The sequence below is a fragment of the Setaria viridis genome, chromosome 5, assembly GCF_005286985.2.
Source record: "Setaria viridis chromosome 5, Setaria_viridis_v4.0, whole genome shotgun sequence".
Lineage (NCBI taxonomy): Eukaryota > Viridiplantae > Streptophyta > Magnoliopsida > Poales > Poaceae > Setaria > Setaria viridis.
The window spans coordinates 42,128,240-42,143,818 of NC_048267.2; the positions used below are offsets into that span (position 1 = coordinate 42,128,240).

Below are 15,579 nucleotides of genomic sequence, written 5' to 3' on the forward strand. Positions count from 1 at the left end.
GGAGCTCAGGATCTGAAAAGAGAGAGGGATCGAGAGGAGGGGAGAAGAGAGGAGAGACTAACACGTGGACCCATTCACAAAGGATAAAATAGACTATTCACAACAAGTTTCCATGTTTGTGGAGCTGCAGCACTGCAATCAGCTAAACACATATTCCACGTTTTCCTGGAGTTGGTGGAATGAAGTTTTTTCAAGAGTGGAGTGTTGCCAAACACCCCCTTAATTGGAATAAATTAGTTTTTTCTCAATCAAAAGAGCGAGATATTCCAAAAGAGAGGTAGTATTAATTGGAAAGCTAGAATAGATATCATCTCCCCTAAGCAGCCGAGGCTTAAAATCTTAATTTTAAAAATTCGAATATAGTTATTTCATTTTAAATTGTTTTTCTAAAATTTTATTATGCATATGGATACACACTATTTTATAATACTTTAATTTTAAAATTAGAGAATTTGTTCAAATGGAGGCTTTAAATTCGATAGTTATTGTACCTTTTGCCTTGTGCCCGTGTGATGACAACAGTTTTGCTGGCGCATCTTCTAAACATTTCCCTCTTTAGCTGAAGCCCACCAAATTTCCAACACTCCACCACGGCCAGATTTTCATTTAAGGGAAAATTGTTCTGTAGCATTGAAAGATCGCGACTTCCGTAACATACCACTGAAAGATATTGGCCTCGTAAAATACCACTTAAAGGTGCAGTGCTCAACTAAAAATACCAATCTGTTAGATTTCAGTGTCAGCTCTGTTAACTTGGAAAAAAAATACCCCCAAACCGGTACCTGACGACTAGAAATGTAAGAAACAAGCCCAGGGCCAGCTTACTATACAAGTCACCACATGCACTAAATATTGACAAACATATGAAAAATATTATTCAGGTTCAACACATGGACTAATATTGATTAACACATCTTGCAAGCAACATAGTGACTAATAAAATATATCCTATAGTGACTAATGAAACACATCCTACAACCAACATAGCGCAATGCTCCAACACATACAGGAGCCAACTTAGGTTCAGTACACATGCAGGATCCAACTTAGGTTCACTACAGGAACCATATTGCTATGATCCAACATATGCAGAACAACATATGCTCAAAATATGTTCAGTACATGACTTTTTCATACAGCAACAGTTCAATAAAATGATTCAGGATCACACTAGCCTGATGACCCTCCTAGAAATACCTCTTGGTGATATATCTAGTTGTGCTACCATTCTTTTTTATGTTGGTCCTGAACTAACTGGTGCTTAGATGGCTAAGGAAGCAGAGGGGCTAGCTGTAGCTGTAATAGGTTCTTGAGTGACTTGAAAAGGTAGAGGTTATTCCTGTACCATTCTTCTTGGACTTTTAGAAGCATTCTTGCATTTTGAAGTACCACCTCCTCCCTTTCGTTTACTACATAATAGCAATGTAATCAAGTCATTTTGCATGTGGAAAAAAGAAACCAAATTAGAAAAACATGTAGCTTGAGGTTCAACTTACCTAGATTTGGGTAATTCAACAGCAAGAGTAGGGGGCTTAGAAAAAGTAGAGGTTGTTCATGTACCATTCTTCTTAGACTTTTTGAAAGCATTCTTGCATTTTTGAAGTACCACCTCCTCCCTTTCTTTTACTGTAGAACAACAATGTAATCAAGTCATTTTGCATGTGGGAAAAAAGAAACCATATTAGCAAAAATATGCAGCTTACCTAGATTTGGCACGAAGTGATGGTGCTAATTCAGCAGCAAGTTCAGTAGAGGGCTCACGACATCCCTTTTCAATATGCCCAAACTGGAAGCATCTCTTGCGTTGGTAAGATCCCTTTACCCTGGCTCACTTCTACTATTGATTCTTTTCACTTTACATCTACTTGCAGCCCTTCCTAATTTTGGAGGCAACATTTCAAACCCAGGATCAACCATATGCCATTGTGTCATGTCAACCATCGGGTTTACCTCAAACTGATAAGTAGTCTTGAAATGCTCAAGTGAGTAGTATTCATGCACATAGTCCTCAAGTTTCACCTTTCTCAATGAACCTATGAAACATATAGCATGTGTGCAAGGCTTACCGAAAATCTGCCACTGACCCATGAGCATGTTTTCAGCTCAAGATCTATTGCCTGCCTCCAAGGACACTTTTCCATCTTTCTTCTTCTTGCAATCAATCTCTACTATGCTTCCAAGATATGTAGCTTCTAACTCTACTTTGAAACTCCACAATGTTTTGAAGCTGTCCTCCCAAGTGCCATGGAGTCCTTCAAGTGCACATTATCTTCCTTCCCACACCTTGTTATATGGTAGTTTGATTGGGAATTGTTGTTCAAGTTGATCCTTCATCTTCTTTGCTCTCATGGATGGATTTGACCTGAGTATCTCTTTTGCCCTATCGGTGATCTAACCTTTAGTGGCTTCCTTACCCTTCGCTTGGCTTGTGCTCGTGTATGTATGCCCTTTTGAAATGGAGACAATCTGAAAATGAAAGACACATGATCAATGATATGAAAGTGAGAAGAAAACATGTATATAACAGATCTAAACTATTATGAAATATGGACAAAACATGTATACAATAGATCTGAACCATTATGAAAATATGGTATACCATGAAAGTATGAAAGTAGGGCAGCCAAGAAGTTTCTTTGCATGTATTTTCCATTCAAAAAACTGAATCGACACATCTTGCCCTGTACCTTGTTGTGTCACTATGCTCCACAAATGTCTGGAACACCCTTTTAATTGCATATTGCTTGATTATCAAGACGAAAGCATTTTTATTAGCAAATGTGGATCCTTTCTTTATTTTTAGGTTGTCTATGTCATATGTAGTGTGTGCAGCATATACAACATCTTTCATCATAGTGGCTTCATCACTTGGTACAGCATCTGTACCTTCATTTACCTTCCCTCTCTTCTCCACTTTCTTCTTTTCCTTTTGTTGTTTCTTGAAATATCTCCATTCTTCATCTGCTTCAATGGGATCATCTCCCTCAGGGTCAAAACCATGGTCCATATAGTGCTCCTCCTCCTCCTCCTCCTCTACTCTAGCATGACCAGCTGCTGAAACCCCAAGTTCTGGTTCATCTGCTCATTCTTGACCTTCATATTCTGCACCAACAACTTTACCTTGACATTCATTGCTGACTAGAACTTGTAAGTTATTATTCTCATCTATGACCTGACTTTGATCCTCCATTTGAGTGACATTCCCAACAACACCAACATGTTAACATCTATCAACAGTCATGATGAACTTCACACAATTTTTGAAACCCGCAGCAAGATAAGAAGCTGATCAGTAGCAAGGCGAGTTGTTTGAACTTTTTTTATCTGCAAATAAAAAAATTACCTCCTGGTTGCTTGCCCAAGTAAAGTGTTTGAAAACATCTTTCTCCATGTCAATGATGGAGTACTCATCTGAATCTACCCACTATTCCAAACATCTGCCCTTTTCATCGCTCGACCATCTTCAATAGTTGGGAAGGAGGATACATCAATCACTACTCTACAAGCATTGTTCTCATCGATCCTGAAAATAGTAGCAGTGCAGAAATTAACAACACTTCTAAGGGATCCCCACTTCTAATCCATTTGACTCATTTGTTGCAATTCCCCTTAAAGCAGTACTGTTTAGTTCCAATCGCATACCAAAATCGATCCATGTATCTGACAACACGTGTGTTTTACAACTAATTTCAACAATATAACTAATTTCCTAGAAACATAAGAGGAACAATGAGCAGTAACAGGGATAGGACGAGCTAGGGTTTCTGTCTTACCATTCGGAGATCTCCATTGGATGCATCTGATGACACCGAGCTCGAGGGACCGCCTAATGACGTCAGGTTGGGCAGTGGACAGTGGCAAATCGGGCGGCGGGTGGGCGGACGCTGGCGGAGGGCGCCCAGCCGTGGGTCTGCCTCGAGGGTGGCCGTCTGGGAATGCCTGTGTGCCGGTACTCCCACCTGCAGGGATGGGTTGGATCGTAGGTGCTAGGAGGGGCGACGTCGCAGGTGCTGGGTTGGGTGGCGCCGCTGGGTGGGAGGGTGACGGGTCCAGGCGAGGCGAGGGGAGGGTGACGGATCGGGTGGATAATGCTTAGGACTTGATTTTCTTCTGGTCCTCAAGTTAAGGGTAGCATGGTCATTTCATTCGCTGTGCTGAAAAGTATAAAAATAAATTTTTGGTGAAAAAATATAATGGAGTGGGAGTTTGTATTTTACGTTTCGATGCTACGTAATCAATTTTCCTTCGTTCAAATCGAATCGCTCCTCTCCTCCCCAACACCGCCTCCACCTCCACCTCCACTCCGCTCCTTCCCCCAAACCTATCGCCCCCTCGCATCCAGTACAAAACCCTAGGAACCAGCCGAAGCTTCCAGAACCTCGGGGCGGGGAGGCGAGAACCACTGCGAAGGCGGCGAGATGATCCTCCGCACCCCACCACAGCGGAAGCGCCGCGCCGACACCGACAACGACGCCGACCTCGTTGTTGTCAAGTCCGGCGGCGGCGCGAGCGCGGCCGGCCGGAGTCCAGTTTCCGACCGCCGCATGGTTCTCTACGACCGCCCCACCGCCCTCGTGCCCGCCGGCGCCCCAGGGGAGCAGTTCGACGACATGGTCTGCACGTACCACTGCCGCCAGATGGTGAGATCGTCTTGGCCCTTCCTTGTGCTGCTATGGTTTAGCTCATTGGACCCGTGTAACATTTCATCACAGCGATTGGGAGCTGCCTTCTGGCGCCCTGATACTACCCCAATTTGTCATTAGAGTCGGTTTACATAATAATTTGCTGGTTGGGCCAAGGAAATCCCTGAAATGAAGACACTGTGCTTTGATATTGTAATTCTAAGTTTGTATGCCGTTTGATAGGCATGTTAATGTTTTTGTTTGGTTTTTGGCATGTGGGCGTTTCTGAATTCTGAAAGGTGAAATCAGAGTTCGTGGTGGCATTGAACACTGCAGAGAAGCAAGTTCAGGAGTATCAAACAAAAATTGATGCATTGGAGGAGCAATTATCCAAGAGTGGTATGCTTTGGTTTACCATGATTTTATCATTACTCCCTCCGTACCATTTTACCAGGCGCACACCCATTTTTCAAATCTACCAGTATAGGAGGCGAGCTGGGTTATCAAGGATCATTTAATTACTCGGGTGTACTAAAAACGAGAGAAAAAGAGCGCACTCAGTTTGGGAGTGAAAAATACGCGCAACAGGTAGGCAACGGAGAGTTAATACGTCCCTGCATGCGCGAGGCAGTTACTCCGTGCATGCCGCGCACCGGTTAGTCTGGCTGAGTTAATACGTCGTCTTGGTATCTGGTATGATGCCTCTCGCGCCTGGTAAAACGGTATGGAGGGAGTAGTTGTTTTCTTATGCGTACTGTGTGAGCATGGTTAATCATATTTAGCTGTTAAATAGCTATATGCATTACGACTGTCACTTCAAGATATGTCAAATTACTATCACCCTCCAAGTTATATCTACAGCAAGTTCCTCATTTGTTGAAAGTAGGAAGTAGGGAAAACTAATAGCTGATCGCCTTTTCTTCTAAGCAACCTTGATTCAGAAGTTAGCATTAATTTGTTACTAGCCATTGAATCAGATACAAGTGGGATCACAAACTGTAATTTATTGCTGTAGAGGATGAAAGGATGCAGTTCCTGGATAAACTGAACTATGTGGAGCAAGAACTGGCAGCAACAAAAGGGCGGGAGAGTGCATTACAGGAACGTCTACTAAAGGAGTTGTCTGGTTATCAGGAGCGGTATCATGATCAAGTAAAAAAAATAAATGAACTTGAGGTAATCTTCTTACCCTCTGGCATCCGATACAACCATCATCATGTTTCATGTTTGCTGGGGGCTTGTTTCTGTCAGTTTTTTCCTTTCCTTTTTTCAGGATGGGGCCAGTTTTTTTTTTTTTTTTTTTTTTGGGGGGGGGGGGGCATCGAAACATGTGTTCTATTACGGAATGCCATGGTGGCAATCCTATGGAAAATCCATGAATTATTGTTTGTGACAACATTTGATCTACAGTTTGTGTCCTATCGTATCTTTTTTTTGTCAACGGACATGAATAGTGTCATTCTTCATGGTAATGTAGGTACAACTCAATAAAGAGATTGATTCTAGGATCAGTGCAGAATCATCTGCATCATCTGCAAAGGAATCGATCAAAGACTTGGAAGGGAATTTGCAGCGATTATTGGAAAGTTCAGAAAGGGAGAAAAAAACCCTTAAGAAAGAACTTTCATATATGAAAGAAGACCTAACCTTATCTGCTTCCAGACTTAATGTTGAGGTTAACATTGTTAAACTGTTTCAAATATCCATTTGTGGTTGCTTGTTGACTTATCTATTTTAAACCTTTGGGATAGCTTGAGAAAACAAGACTCAGGGCAGAAAACTATGAGAGTGAAGCAGAGTTGTTAAATGAGCAATTGGTGGACTTGAAAAAGCAACTTGAAGAGGTCAGTATTGATCTGATTTGCACAATTCTATTGTCTATGGCATTTCTGGTTCTTGCTCCTTCTGAGAATTGGGTCCCTTGCCGAAATTGTCATACATGTATCTATTGATTCGTCAATTTGGTTCCGCTTCCACATACTAATTATATTTTATATGCTCTTGCCATCTTGGTCAGTGTCTTCGTGAAAGGAATGAAATGGAGCTCAAGCTATTGAATTCCAGTGCTTTGCCTGGGCAACATGCCCCAACAGATGACCAGAAGTTGATCAAGCTTTTGCGAGAGGAACTCCGGAATTATGTAAGCATATAACAAATTTAATATTTCCTTTATGGTAGGTGGCCAATGCCATGTAGATGTTTGATGAAAGTTTGTTTCATGTAGTTTGTTTTGTGAAATGCTTCTTTCAATATATATCGGTTGATGGCTAGAACTCCAGCTATTTCTGTCTGGAAGAAAAGTTCTCAGTTTATTGTTGTTATGCCAACATGTAAGAGGCTATATCACTGATACTTGATCCATGATATGTGTTTAGCTCAAGGGAGGATGTTTACTATCCTATTGGTTCTCTAATCTGAAAGGCATTCCAGTTATGTTACCTTTTTTCTCCTATCTGGAATTTCCCATTTTTCCATTCAACGCAAAATGTAAATAAAGTACTGTCTCAAGGGCTAACAGATGCGGCTAGCTAAACAAGCTAATGCCAAAGTCTTGACATCAGGCATAAAGACCTGAATGGCAAGACAAGAAAACATCCAAAGTACAAAAGAAACTGAAGCTAGAATAGCAGATGTTCTCAAAGTTGCTGTGCAGAGATAGAAAAAAAAACTGAGCAAGTGCATAACTACATTTATCAAGGCACCCCTTAAAGTGCATTTTGTTACAGAATGTTTTATCAGTTTTGCATGATGAGGTGGTACTTTCTTAAAAAATACTTTTTGCGGGGGCTTATTTTTTTTATTATTGATGCCTGTATCCCTCAAATTTAGACATTTTTACAGAATCTCTGATCTTTTGACCAATAACACTTTTAACCCATATCATTATATATATGTAGGAAAAGGAAGTGCATGAAGCTAGAAGGTTGAAATCTTCCCACACAAATGTTGAGTTGATGAAAGAAAAACTATTGGAGGAGCAGGGGCGAAGGGAAAGGGCGGAGCAGGAATTGTCAAAGCTGCAGGAAGTTGAAGCCAAAGCACATAAGTTGGAGCTTGAATTAGCATCTTGTACAGCGCTGCTCAGCAACATACCTGATGTGTCTTCTTATGCCGACATACCTCAAAAGATTGCAGATTTGCAAAAGTGCGCATCCCCTATTTTTCTTTGATATTTCATTGCCAGTTACACGCATAGTAGTATATTGTCTTATTATGCAAAACGCATATTGTTGCAACTTATAAACCATGGTATATAGGTTTGTTTTGCATAAAACTTGCATGAAAGATTATTATTTTAGTTTTATCACTCGTCTTTTCTTCAGAAAAAAAATTATGTAGTTATCTGAATGATTAACAGGCAAGCATTGACAAATTTGAACAAAGTTGGTGAAGTAACATCACGGTTGAAAGAATTAGAGGTTGCGCTGGAATTTGCTGATCTCAGCAAGCAACGTGCAGAAGGTGAAGCTAACCTTGCTAAAGAGAGGGCTGAAAGTGCTGCCAAGGAGGTCAAGCGGCTTGAGCTTATGGTATCATCTTGTCGCTACCTGTTCTACTAGTAATTTTCCATTTCCTGTTTTTATGCCTATGTACCCTTTACCAAAAGTCTAATTTCCGATGAAAAATAACTCTTCCGGTGTAGAGTTCATATGTTGTTTGAAAGTCAATCCTTTCATGTGCCAAGAATATACGCTTAGACTTCTGCTCTTTCTGGCCTGTTTCTTGTGGTCAGCTTGCTGCGATCAGTGAAGAAAGAGACAAATTGAGAAAGGAACATGCTGTGGAGTTGGATCAATCTGGAATGGAGAAAACGATAAGAGAGCTGGAGAGCACTATACATGAGCAGAAGGAACTGGTTAGTCACAAGGACACTGAACTCAATATAATGAACGAAAGATTAAACCTTGAAGCAAAGAAAGTGAAGTCTTTGGAGCGAGAGGGAGATCAACTACGCTCTCAGGTTGCATTACTAGAGTCCAAGGTAAGAAACTAAGAATATCTGGGATCACCCCTTCAATTGGTGCCTTGATTTCCTCACATATACCCCATCGCAATTCTCAAAAATTTGTTGGGTTATACTGCTTAAATGTCTCAGATGTCACAAAATTGGATTAATTGGTGCTGGGCAAGCTACCAAAAACCTGTGTCGACATTTTTTTAATGAGAAACAGTAGTGGCTCCGTACAGTACAAGGGAAGGGTGAATCATTGGAGAGGTCATTAAGGGGGAATGGTTGTTGTTGTCTGGCAAATTAAAAACAAGGAATTTGCTTCATGTACAACTGTTTCGCACAACCATGCTACGGCAAAATCTTTCTGATGGGTTGCCTGGCACAGGCACGCACTTTCTGGCCAAAATAAGGATTTGCTTCACATATGACTGTTTCCCACAACCGTGTTGCAACAAAGTCGCCTACTGGTTGCTTGACTCAAGCACACACTTGTGATGCTATGCCAGTCGACAGTTGTAACCTGGTCGTACGTACAGCAACATTGTAAAAAATTTCCTTGCCTTTCACTCTATGCACGTTTAGGGTAGGTTCTTGTCTTCAACTCTTATTGGTGTAGAATATCCATGCCTTCTTCCTGCTGGTACAATGACTCAGTGAGTATGTCCCATCTTTCTTGTTATATCGATAGCATGCCTGAACCACTAGGTATGGGAGCTTCTGCTATAACTGCCCGGCCTATGAACTGAAGCAGGAGAGCTAAGTGTTGTGCCGTTCAGATTCTAATGAAACATTGGTGGATGGTTTTATGCCGAAGATGTATGTTTCGTTTATTTCCCAAGATTATCCTTTGTTCTAGTAGTGTTATCTTGTGAAACTCAGGACGTAAATAAATGTAACTTCTTTAAAATATAGATAGTTGTGAAGAGTACTAGTAGTGTGCAATTATTGATACGTAACTGCGAAGAGTACTAATTTAACTTGCAACATTCTCTTCAGTGTGCCATGCTTCTGCTTGCTTGAAAGTTTTGTAATTTGACAGTTAGGTCATGGAGATTACTCTGCATCGAGCACAAAAGTACTGCGCATGGTAAATACTCTTGCAGTTGACAATGAAGCCAAGCAGACAATAGAAGCGCTACAAGCTGAACTGAAGAAAACAAAAGAGAGGCTGCAAGCAGTCGAAGAACTGAAAGGACAAGCCGGTATGCAGTCTCATTGTTTGTACTGCCAATTGCTTGGATTTCTTGTTTTCTTGCATTTCTTTTGCGGTTTTGCCGGTTATATACTTTGCTAGAGAGCTATTGTCCTATGGATTTCTATTTTCATTTATCGCCATATGTAATAATTAGTTTGCAGTTTCGAGCAGTTGAGTCTGTATTTTAAATTGAGTGGACCATCTTTGGATAGCCAGTAATTTATGCTCAATTCCTTGTTACTTTTCTTTGGGTGCACTAATAAATAGAACATTGACGTGCAGATGCTGGGACTGTGGTAGATGCAAATATTGCTGAAAAGTTAGCACAACTTAAGAATCAAATTGCCACACTTGAAAAACGCGAAGAAAGGTATGTGAATCATTATTTCTCTTCTAGAATTATTTGCACATTTTGTTGGATATAATGTTATACTTTGTTTAAAACAGATACAAGGCGGTGTTTGCAGAGAGGATCTCGGTCTTCCGGAAAGCCTGCTGCTCGCTTTTTGGTTACAAGGTAATGATAGTTAACACACATCATTTGAGGTGGGCTTTTTGCTAACTTCTCCCTCCCTCTGTCATGCCTGTGGTCCATATATTCAGTCTCAAGCTATATCTGAATCTTGAGACACAATGTACTTTATTGAAAAAAAAAGGATGCACTCGACCCAAGGGGAGGGACATCCCAAAAGCATTGTTTGAAAGGTCAAGGAAAGAATGTTTTATATTAGCATCTCAACATTAGCTGTTTTAGCTACATATAGAAATTCCGTAAGCATTTTTCTTAGATGGAAACCATCGTTTTAAACTCCCCTTTAGCCAACGTTTGTTTTGTGGGTGTAGACTATCAGAAGACTAGCAGGACGTGCTGTTGAACCTAATGGTTAAGAGAGTTGTGTTGAGCATGTAGTTAACACCCTCCAGGGCTCAAGATCATAAGCAATATGCACATTATTACTGGATGTCAATACAGTCCATTTTTATTTTTTTATGATAATAATCTTCAAATTATCATTTGGAGGAAAAATTTGATTTCCCTAGATGTTTTGCATATGTGATGTTTCAGTAAACATCATATATTCACGTTCAATATTTTTCTGCTACTATATTTTTGTTTAATTTTTCTTCCTACATGCTTTTAACTCCATCCAACTGTTCAAACAACAACCATAAACTGTAACTTGACATAACCTTTCCTTGTTTCATGGTTTTAGATAGTGATGAACGATCAGCAGCAGTCAAATGGGATCCCTGTAACACGCTTTATTCTGCAATCAGTTTATGCCCAAAGCGACGATGAAAAGCTTGAGTTTGACTATGAATCAGGAAGCACTAATATTGTGGTAACACTATCACGCTGTTGAAATGGTCTTTTCATATATTTTCATGAAACACATTTGATGTTACTTATAAATACAGGTCAACGACTACACGTCTCAACAAGAAATTGCTCAGCAGGTATTAAGCTAATCTACTGCATTTTACTAGCAAACATCCATTCATCCTAGTGATTCAAAGTCCTAAATCCACCTTAGAACTTGAGTCTTGAGTTTGCATGTGTTTAAATTGCAATTCAAAATGCAGCTTCTTCAAGGTTCAGAAGTTCTGGTACTTGAATCAGGCTGCATAGACTAATCTAGGTGATAAATAGTTTTGCATTTGCTTTAAAGTATTGAGCATTGAACTTGAGTTAAATGTCTAATTGGTTTGTTTGAGTATGGGAACCCAAACGTTCCTAATATCGGGTTTCCTGTAAGCATTTTCGAGATAGATAGATTTGTTAAGATAGATTTGTTAAGGATCTGACCTAATCAATACATACACTTATGATTGGCTTGCTAGAACAGGAAGGTCCAAAACTTTTTTGAATTTGTATTGAAATGAAACTGGAATTTCCCTCAGAAGATCTAACCATACTTTTCAGGTGGACGTTTTCGTAAGGAGGATGAACTCCATACCAGCCTTTACCGCTAACCTGACAATGGAATCTTTCAACAAGAGAAGTATATGCTGAAGACGTGAATGTAGTGGCAAGTCGCATTGCTGGATGTTTGTATGTTTGATTCTTCCTCCATTGATGAAAAGTATATATGAGCACTCACACTGGTCGAGTGAAAATTGCATTCTGCTGAGGTACTGGGGATCGATAATTGAAGTAGAGGTTGGAGCTTTGGTGGTTAATTATCCCATGTGCTCTTGTTTCTGTTGTGACAAAGCATGTGTCACAGTATCAGCATCACGGCGATGGCTTGTACTGTTCTGCACTTCTGCTACGTAATGCTGAGCTTGTGGCTTGTCTAAACCGTAGCTAGTAATTAGGAATACGTTACTTGATTCGCCAATCATCACTGGATGTTAGCCCAACCAGAGCACGAGTGTTTTGCTGCAAATGGGGCTTGCTCCATCTCCATGTATCATTGATGGCTGAAATTCTGCCATGCGTTTTCATATTTGTACATAGCTTTGGCTCGGCAGCGCCTTGCAAAGCACGTCAACTACTTGTAGCTGAATCAAGCGCAAACGGCTTCTGTGAAAATTTGGCGTGAAATCAGTAAACTGCCATCAGCTGGCTTTACTTGTACGGACATACAGCCGTAAAATAAGAGCGAGCTCCGCAACTGAAAAGTGCATGCGTTCCCTCCCACTTCCGCGTCCTTTTTCCAGCCACGCCAACTCATGATTGGCCCCGTCTCCAACCCGAGATCGACGGTTCCCGGCGCTCCCGCGCTGCGATCCGGCTGCTGCGAGGCTCACACGGTCGGCGTGAGCGTCTCGGGACGACGCCTCACACGAAACGGCTCCCCGAACCGAACCCTCGCGCGGCGCAGGCGGCCAGGGCAGATAACCGGCGCTTTGCTCGCGCCCCGGCACATAAATCCTCCTGGCCTGGCCTCCAGGCGTCCCGGCCATACACGTCCACCTGGCGCGGCGTTCTCGTAGCCGTAGTGGCCTACCTGCTACGCGATCTCGAGCAGCGGAAGTCGCATCAATGATGGTGCGTACGCTGCCGGCACTGTCGCGGATGAGTTCGTGAGATTTCTTGAAATGTGAGGTGACATGCTGGTTGAAATTTGGTGCAGGCGCTGACGGAGCGGCAGCCGCAGCTGGAGAAGACGAAGGCGCTACGGGCGCGGGCGCCGCTGTCGAGGAAGGCCGTCGCGGCACTGTGCGTCACGAGCTTCGTCGCAGGGTTGCTGCTCAGCGGCAGGGTGTCGCTGATGTCGGCGGACGCGAGCAGGGACGACGGCGCCAAGGAGAGCGTTCGTGCTTCTGGCTGCGCCGGCAACAAGCGTGTAAGTGTGCTGTCAGTCCTGTCGCTGAGCGTTGCATGGTTACTTAGCATATTCATTCTTGCATCTGATCGAACTGTGAATCTCTTATCAGAAACTAGGAGAGAGCCATCCCAAGGATCTCCTGAACGAGGTGTCGAGGACCCATCAAGCGATTCAGTAAGCATCCCGCCTCGAATCGAACACTGCAACTGTTGACATGCCAACAAGCACATGCGTGCACATCAGTGTATGCCTTTTGTCTTCGAAAATTTCATGCAACGGTGAACCGCCAGGTCGCTGGACAAGGCGGTGTCCACTCTGGAGATGGAGCTTGCCGTGGAGCGCGCGAGGAGCGGCGCCGCCGGAGCCGGCACGGCCGTGCCATCCAAGCCGCCCCAGAAGGCCTTCGTGGTGATCGGCATCAACACGGCCTTCTCCAGCAGGAAGCGGCGTGACTCCCTCCGCGAAACCTGGGTCCCCAGAGGTAGTGTACATGTCCACCGGCCAATACCACACGCACCACCACCACCGCCGGCCGTCGCTGACGCGCCGCGACGACTACGCAGGGGAGAAGCTGAGGAAGCTGGAGACGGAGAAGGGGGTCGTGATCCGGTTCGTGATCGGGCACAGCGGCGCGCCGGGCGGCGGGGCGCTGGACCGGGCGCTGGACGCGGAGGAGGCCGAGACCCGGGACTTCCTGCGGCTGGACCACGCCGAGGGCTACCACGAGCTGTCCTCCAAGACCAGGATCTACTTCACCACCGCCGTCGCCACCTGGGACGCCGACTTCTACGTCAAGGTCGACGACGACGTCCACCTCAACCTCGGTACGCACGCACTGCATGCGCCGCCATCGGCGAGTCGTCGTGTCTAGTCGTTGGACAGGGGCAGTCGCAACAAATTCCTTTTGTTTTCTGAACTGCAGGGATGCTGTCGAGCAGGCTGGCGAAGCACAGGACGCGGCCGAGGGTGTACGTCGGCTGCATGAAGTCCGGGCCTGTTCTCTCGCAAAAGTGAGCAAAACCTCCTGCCGCGCAGGACATGTTCTCTCTTTCTTTTTTTTTTACTATAAGAAAGAATAAAACTTGACTGACAATCCGTACGGTTCTGTTGCAGAGGAGTGAAGTACCACGAGCCAGAGTACTGGAAGTTCGGGGACGAGGGCAACAAGTACTTCCGCCACGCCACCGGCCAGATCTACGCCATCTCCAAGGATCTTGCCGCCTACATCTCCATCAACCAGTAAGCGCGTGTGCTAGCAATCCTTGGCCATGTTGGCTCTGTGCCTGAAGTTTGTGTTGGAACTCGATCGTTTCCAGGCCGATCCTGCACAGGTTCGCGAACGAGGACGTCTCGCTCGGCGCGTGGCTGATCGGGCTCGAGGTGGAGCACGTCGACGACCGGAGCATGTGCTGCGCCACGCCTCCAGGTCTGCGTCCTGCATCATCTCCGCTTTTGAATTCACCTAGTAGCCAGCCGGATTTTGCTGTAACGGCGAGCCTTCCTCTGTTTCGTCCGTCGGGCAGATTGCGAGTGGAAGAAGCGGGCCGGGAACGTGTGCGTGGCGTCCTTCGACTGGTCGTGCAGTGGCGTCTGCAAGTCGGTGGACAGGATGCGGCACATCCACAAGGCCTGCGGCGAAGGCGAAGGGGCCGTCTGGAACGTCGCCATATGATGATTGGCCTTCACAGCTCTCATCAAAATCGTCGTTGTTTGTGTGGATGGATCTTCACTTGCTTGGCGTCCAATTTGGGCCACTATTTAGCATGAAACATTCTGCACTGAGATCTCTTCTGCATTTGGCAAGTATGGCCGTTTCATTTGAGACGGCTATGCTGTGATTCGCGTAAAAGTGCGTGGGTTGATGTGTGTACGTGATTGCTGAAACTCTGAAACAGAAGGAAATGGGAAGAATGGTGATTGGTCCATCAACTGCAGTGAAGTTACAGTATATTCGTGGTTTTGTATCCAGGCTTTCTTTGGACTGAACAATGTTGGGACCCATTCATGTGGGTGAATTGATGACAGCTTTACTGTACCTGCAACCTGTTGATGAGCAGACTTGATTGAGAGGACTACAGGTCGCAATGGAAGTCAGCTCCGGATGATGACCACTTCCAAAAAAGTCAGCTCCGTTGGTTTATAAATGTTTAGGGCCTGTTTGGATACGGGTTGCTAAAGTTTAGCACATGTCACATTGAATGTTTGGATACTAATTAGGAGTATTAAACATAGTCTAATTACAAAATTAATTGCACAGATGGAGTCTAATTCGCGAGACGAATTTATTAAGCCTAATTAGTCCATATTTTGACAATGTGGTGCTATAGTAACCATTTGCTAATGATAGATTAATTAGGCTTAATAAATTCATCTCGCGAATTAGACTCCATTTGTGCAATTAGTTTTATAATTAGCTTATATTTAGTTTTCCTAATTAGCATCCGAACATCCGATGTGACCCTGTTAAAGTTTAGCACCTCGTATCCAAACACCCCCTTAGTTATCTATCTTCCGGAAGATGGATAGAATTTCCAC

At 43.6% G+C, this 15,579-nt stretch overlaps 1 protein-coding gene across 1 annotated transcript; it reads left to right on the top strand.

Moving 5' to 3' along the window:
• The first annotated feature begins 4,234 nt into the window (after nucleotides 1–4,234).
• Nucleotides 4,235–14,973, top strand: LOC117856552 (mitotic spindle checkpoint protein MAD1). The gene is made up of 24 exons (XM_072294036.1): nucleotides 4,235–4,640; nucleotides 4,922–5,021; nucleotides 5,638–5,798; nucleotides 6,100–6,297; nucleotides 6,374–6,466; nucleotides 6,640–6,762; nucleotides 7,520–7,767; nucleotides 7,981–8,152; nucleotides 8,356–8,604; nucleotides 9,614–9,776; nucleotides 10,052–10,139; nucleotides 10,217–10,286; nucleotides 10,984–11,112; nucleotides 11,189–11,227; nucleotides 11,694–11,772; nucleotides 11,998–12,020; nucleotides 12,850–13,062; nucleotides 13,154–13,218; nucleotides 13,335–13,525; nucleotides 13,608–13,868; nucleotides 13,967–14,054; nucleotides 14,158–14,283; nucleotides 14,361–14,470; nucleotides 14,568–14,973. The coding sequence occupies exons 1-24, from the start codon at nucleotides 4,419–4,421 to the stop codon at nucleotides 14,714–14,716; spliced, it is 3,360 nt and encodes a 1,119-aa protein (XP_072150137.1). The 5' UTR covers nucleotides 4,235–4,418; the 3' UTR covers nucleotides 14,717–14,973.
• The last annotated feature ends 606 nt before the right edge of the window (nucleotides 14,974–15,579 follow it).

Bases quoted from the DNA above. Each gene is read 5' to 3' on its own strand.
- LOC117856552 (XM_072294036.1), top strand. From the start codon at position 4,419: ATGATCCTCCGCACCCCACCACAGCGGAAGCGCCGCGCCGACACCGAC. The intron at 5,022-5,637 runs GTATGCTTTGGT...TTATTGCTGTAG, and splicing joins GGAGCAATTATCCAAGAGTG to AGGATGAAAGGATGCAGTTC. The intron at 7,768-7,980 runs GTGCGCATCCCC...AATGATTAACAG, and splicing joins AAGATTGCAGATTTGCAAAA to GCAAGCATTGACAAATTTGA.